The sequence below is a fragment of the Nuphar pumila genome, chromosome 2 (genome assembly GCF_984573655.1).
Source record: "Nuphar pumila chromosome 2, dmNupPumi1.hap1.1, whole genome shotgun sequence".
In the NCBI taxonomy this organism is placed as follows: domain Eukaryota; kingdom Viridiplantae; phylum Streptophyta; class Magnoliopsida; order Nymphaeales; family Nymphaeaceae; genus Nuphar; species Nuphar pumila.
Window position 1 is genome coordinate 91,823,769 of NC_143250.1, and position 6,042 is coordinate 91,829,810.

The 6,042-nt window shown below is 44.5% G+C and overlaps 1 protein-coding gene across 1 annotated transcript; it reads left to right on the plus strand.

Moving 5' to 3' along the window:
- Window positions 1-363: 363 nt before the first annotated feature.
- On the plus strand, window positions 364-2,938 carry LOC149846099 (uncharacterized). Its single transcript, XM_089997850.1, has 2 exons — window positions 364-908; window positions 2,409-2,938. Exons 1-2 carry the CDS (start codon window positions 364-366, stop codon window positions 2,887-2,889), a joined length of 1,026 nt encoding a protein of 341 aa, XP_089853976.1. The 3' UTR covers window positions 2,890-2,938.
- The last annotated feature ends 3,104 nt before the right edge of the window (window positions 2,939-6,042 follow it).

Genomic DNA, 6,042 nt, shown 5'->3' on the forward strand with positions numbered 1-6,042 from the left:
AGATAAGAGTATTTTCATGTACCTCGTAGAAGGTGAAGACGAAAGGAATCATGGCCAACCATTTAGAGAGAGAAAGCTTTTGAATTGAAAAGGAAAAAGATTATCTATGTCCAATGAGATAGGCGCATCATATGGCGATCTTAGCCGTCCAACCGATTACACCCGAGAGCTCCCTTGGAAAGTATCTCGTCGTCGTAGATATACCAAGCAAAGGGGTAGGCCAACACATCCCCGCTCCCAACTAAATCCCTCTCTCTCTCACTCTCTCTCTCTCTAATTCTCTTTATGATTCCAACGCACATCGCCAGGAAATTAAAAAAAAAAAATTCCGGCCACACCTTTCCATCATTTCTCTCTAGCTAAATGGGCATCTCAAAATCAGGCAGGGGGTCCGCAGATGATGAAGAGAGATTCTCCCTCAGTTGCTTCGACCTCGATTCTGCTCTCAACACCAACTCCCTCGACGGAGACTCCTACATCGAGATCGACCTCGGCCCCTCAGAGTCCGCAGTCGACGAAGGCGGCGACGTCGATGCAGAATTCGAGTTCCGGGTATCCTTCTCCTCGCCGCTGAGTGGATATTCCGGCCAGATTCCGGCCGACATGCTCTTTGACAACGGCCGGCTTCTCCCTCTCCACTGCCTCACCGCTTCGGCCATGAACGCAGGCTCTCCTTTTCTAAACGATGAGGTGTCGACGCCGGAAAGGAACTGTCAGGAGACATATAATCGGAAGGAATATTCAGGCGGCGAGAGCTCGGGTCCGGGGCAGATCCATGCGACGAAGAGGCCGGCGACAAAATGGAAGCTGTTGAGCTTCAGGAAGTCGTCCTCCAAGGTCGGCGCCGAGAACGACCAAAGTCGGAAACCGATCGGCAAGCCAGACGATCGCGAGTTCATCGCCGGGAGGTAAGCCTTCTTCCTCCGTCAGCAAGGGTGGCTCTGACTTTACGTTAACGTGGGACCACGATGGGCCCTGATCGGTTTGGTTCATTGAGTTAAAGATCCTGAATTTCGTTGTGAACCCACAAACTAAACGCCATCCAAACGAAGCTTCTGGTTTTAATTTTCCAAGGAATGGGGATTCAATTCCCCATTAACCAAACAAACGTGTCACTCGAAGCCCTCCTTTATCAAAACAATCGCCTGCTAAGAAAAGACGCGACGGGTCCGTGAGTGGTGGTGTGGCATCATCGTGATTTCTTTATGAGAATCCTAGCTTCTAAAACTTTCAAGATTGGGAAAACTGCCACTAAGATTTACTAGGCAGTAGGGACCCTACCCTATAATATTTTTAGCCTCTTTGATGCACCTAAAACAGAAACAGTAGTCCGGGTGCAATTTTAAAGTTTTAAACATTACCTGGAGGCCACTGATTTTCAGTGAAAAAACTCCCAGGGTATCCCCACTTTTCGAAATCACACACTCTGCCTCTCACCTCGTTTTTTTTTTTTCAAACAAAGCAAGTTGCTGCACAATTCGTTTGATGGGAGTGATTTTACTTGTTCTCCTACCTTGGTATAATCGTTTAGTTTTTATACACAGATTGGATCTTAAATGTATAAATATAAGAACACACACCTTTGGCTAATTTGATTTGCTGGAGTTGTAAACCAATGGTTATTTTCAAGCAACGATCGGTTGGTTTAATTAGCTCACTTTTCTGTAGGTTATATATTTACTTAGGCGGCTTTCTGAATTGCTTTTACAGCAGGCAAATTTAGTTAAATAAAAACGTGGTATTAAAAAAAATCATTTTTTTGTTTCTATGGAAAGCATTATAGGCCAGCTAGACTTTATTATTAAAACGAACCCCCAAGTTAACTAGTTGGTAAAGATAATAGGAGAATCCTGTACTCGGGCTGAGTACCTTCTTTGGTGGCTGAATGTCATGCCTCCCACTACTGGTGGTGATTTTCAATCCACCGGCGCCTCCCATCCCTTGGGTTGATTCGTGGCATTCAATCATTGGGCCGAGTGCATTTGTAAGGTAATCAACCGCGAGTGCTAAATCTGCTTTCAGCATAGTACTACCTTTTTGTTGCTTAAAAAAAGAGTCATGAAAGCACTTGGACAAAAAGAAGCATGCATGGCTTGTATGGCACCACTTAGGGTTGGGGCTTCTTTTCAGAAGCTCAGGGACTTTTCAGGTAGCCCCGTCCCCTTTTCATCATGTAAAATCATGAAGGAAGGGAAAAACTTTCAAGGGTCTCTCTTTCCCAACGAGTGGTTTCGTCTCCGTCCCCACGCATACTTGCTTTACACGCCCACCGAGGATGCGCAAGCAAATCCAGAGAAGGGCTTCAATCATGGGAGCCAGAGAAGTACTCTATCGTACTGACTCATACACACGCGCAAGCGCTTCACACGTGCAATTCGACCAACAGGATCCACTGTGATGATTTCCAGGGTCAGGTATCCGACCGTTGCGGCAGTCGGAAAGTCGCCGGAGAACGCGACGGGGGTGAGGAAGCTGCTGGTGAAGCTGAGGACGAGAGACGTCGGATGGCTGCAGAAGCAGACGTCCCACTCATTCTACGACCAACCCTCGAGGAAAGACAAGGGGGTTAGAAGGGCCAAAGAGATCTTCGACAAGTACTGGAGGATCGTTAACCCCTTCCACGCGCACAAGGGGAGCAGGAGTGCAGAGGAGGCAGAGAGCAACGGGAGGAGGAGGAGGGCTTTCGCAGCGGAGAGCTTCGGGGCGAGCAGCTGCAGGGACACGGGCGTCCGGAGCTGCCCCACGTCGTTGGTGTCTTCGCCTATACACCGGAGGGTGAACAGCTTCGCTGGTGCCAGAGAGCTGAGCGTGCGCGAGAGGGATTGCTCTATACAGGCGGCCATCGCCCACTGTAAAAAATCGTTCGGTCTGCTCGATGGTGGTAAATAAGTCTCGGATTCATCACGATGTAGGACACTCCTATTAAAAAAAAACTCTCTCTCTCTCTCTCTCTCTCTCTCTCTCTCTCTCTCTCTCGTAGGACACTCCTATTAAAAAAAAACTCTCTCTCCCTCTCTCTCGAATTTTGACGTGAAGCGCGGAAATCATTCCGGATTTTCGTGACTGTGGTGGGGTTGGCTATTTCCCGACTTTCTCTCTACTTTTTATTTTGGTTCTGAAATTGGACTTGGACACAGACCCTGAAACCCAGATAGGTGACCACTGGAACATGCTCTGGTAGGTCATTTGCTATTTAAGCTGTGGACATTTTTTACTATCTCAAAGTCATTTTAGACCTGCTAATGACCTCTTGATCACTGACTGCACCAAAAACAGTCTGACATTGGGCATGAATCATGATTTCAAAACCCTTAGCTTGCTTTTAATTTTTAATCATTGCGCTCGAATCTCTATAAACCCAAGCTTTCTCATTCCATCCTTGAATTCACAAACCTTTCTCCGAACTTCTTAAAGGCCATTTGAAAGTGATTGTTTGTATCAAGAATTTTTTGTTGCTGCTTATTTTCATGATTAACTGCAATTCCTTTATTGAATCGGAAAGGGTCCGACTGAGTGAATGAGAAAAATCCTCCTTTTTATATCTATATGCGTTCATCTTGAGATGCACTGGTGAATATACTATGCATCCGTGCGCAATACAACTATATAGAAGTGCTGTGGTGCTGCACAAAGAATGAAACCTTCTTGTTAATGTGAATCTTTTTTCACGATTATGTGTCGTCATTCATTCTTTCCCTTGAAACGAAAGAGCATTTAAATGCCAAAAAGGTTATAAGAAACGAGTTAGAACTCTGTTTCGCATGCCGATTGGGACCCATACCCATCGTCTTTGACTTTATGAACATGACCAACTCACTCATTCTTGTATTATTTTTTTGTCAATATATGAACCTAAGCACGTTAAATTGGAAGGCCATCTGATTAGAATCAGGGTCAAGACAAGACTTGGATGGCTTAGTCATAGACCCTTATGGAGCCAAACGTATCATGATAGGAACACACCCGTCGTTTTGATTGAATTTTGTCAAAGCCCACGTTTGTGTTCAGTGGGACGACCATGCAAACAAAAGTCCAAGGCCCCAACTAACTTAGACATCTAAATGAATACAGTCAATGCCTCTAGTGGGGCCATCCTTGAATTGGAGGTTTGTTGCGGCTTCTTCAGGCTCTTATGCTCTCTGGCTGTTTGGGAGAAGTGGTGTTGTCAAAAACACTGCATTGAAAATGGAGTTGGCAGTAGGAATATAAACATAATGGATCTATGCATAATTACCGGGTTTGACCTAATTGGGTTTGGAGTTGGTTGGAAAAAGATAAAACCGAACCCGGATCCGACTAGCTTAAAATCTAATATTTCCACTTAATTGGTTGATCAGGTTTCTAACCGGATTTGAATACAAAACTTAATACTGAACCAGAAGGCAATTATTAATTGGATTTAGATTTAGCCACCGACCCCAACTAGTCAGATTCAGATTTGGGTTAGATGTCAAGTTACATCCAACCCGTTCACATCCCTAGCTCCAACACCATATTTCAACTGTTCACATCCTCAACGCACATGAAAATAGTGTCTCCATCTCAATGCAAGGCTCTCAAACAGAGCCTTTAAATTCATGAAAAACCAAGGCCGGGTTATTTAGAGTCAGGCGGTGTAGTGTGACTCACACAAAGGGGGGCGTTTGAGACCCTGGGATCTTAGATCTAAAGATATGAGGTGGCGTGAGTTTCATGCTAAGATCCTTTGTTTCTCAAACGCGGTATCTGAGATCGAGGTTTTGAGATGGCGAGGCTCAAATCCAGAATCTGAGAATGGATGGGAATCTGAAATCTGAAGAAAGGATTCAAACACAACCAAAGTAAAGGTGGTGAGAGTGAGGGTGCATTTGCGTAACGCGGAAGTGCAGTCCGCGTGGATCGCCCTTCCGCAGCAACGAATTCCTAATCCCCCTCTCCTGGCACGGGAACGGTTTCCATGGAAAGAAGGAGAGGGGGAATCCCGTTTATTTTGTGGGGGCCTCTTTTCGTGCGAAAGGAGCATGGAACACCGTGCTTTTCCTCAAAAAAAAAAAACCCAGATTTCAGCGACAAGCAAACGGGCCTTGAGAGTCAAACACTAAGATCGACCGTTTGAAAAGGAGATTCGAGGGACCCCAATTATGCACCCTGTTAAGGAATACGCACGCTTCGTCGGTAACGTTTGTCCGGGACCAGCAATTTGACTCAGAAAGCGTAAGCAGAATTGGCCTTCATGGAAATCTTTACGTGAACGTTCACGCAAAGGATGGAAAAGTCTCTAAAACACTTGGACAAAAAGAATGAATGGAGGGGCAGACCTAACCATTTTGAACATCTCTTCTGTCTTAATTACTCCTTCTTACTGATCCAATATTATCTTTTGAGATGGAAATCGTGTCAATATTATTTTGTTTCTTCTATTGGGAGCGCATGTGTCTCTTGCTTTTCCTTGTGAATCTAAAACACCCAACAAAATCTCATTCTCAAAAAATGAATGGCTGAGTGTAAACTGTTAGTGACGTGGTAGGCCCCCATTCAATTAATTATGCAAGAATATCGCCTGTCTGATCTTGACTACTTAAGAGGGAAGAATTTGACTGGCTCCAACAAATATGATCTTATGTTGGAATTTAAATTGCCAGATTTAGACTCTTTTTCTTGTTTTCTATAGACCAGGAAGCAAGTTCCTTTTTCCAAAGCTTGATGTTCGTGGTCATGCTTATTATCTCTTTGTTACTTCACAAGTTCATTGCTTTTTAGTCCACACCAGTATTCGATTTCTAAGTGGCTTAACTGTTCTTTTGAAAGTTTGGTCTCTAGAGTCAGTCTCCATGACTCAACAAATTACAGGCTCCATTAACTAATCAAATTTTTTTTCCTTTCCAATTAGGATTGACAAAATGAGCTGTATGTTCTCATATTTTGAGTAAGCCAATCGCCATCATTTACCACAGAGACTTGACAATTCATCAATCATGACTATGGGCATGCCCATGCAGAGATAGATACACATTGCATTAGGCTTATTGATAAAAGCGCACACTGACCTCTCATGGGGTGCAG

Bases quoted from the DNA above. Each gene is read 5' to 3' on its own strand.
- LOC149846099 (XM_089997850.1), top strand. From the start codon at position 364: ATGGGCATCTCAAAATCAGGCAGGGGGTCCGCAGATGATGAAGAGAGA. The intron at 909-2,408 runs GTAAGCCTTCTT...GATGATTTCCAG, and splicing joins CGCGAGTTCATCGCCGGGAG to GGTCAGGTATCCGACCGTTG.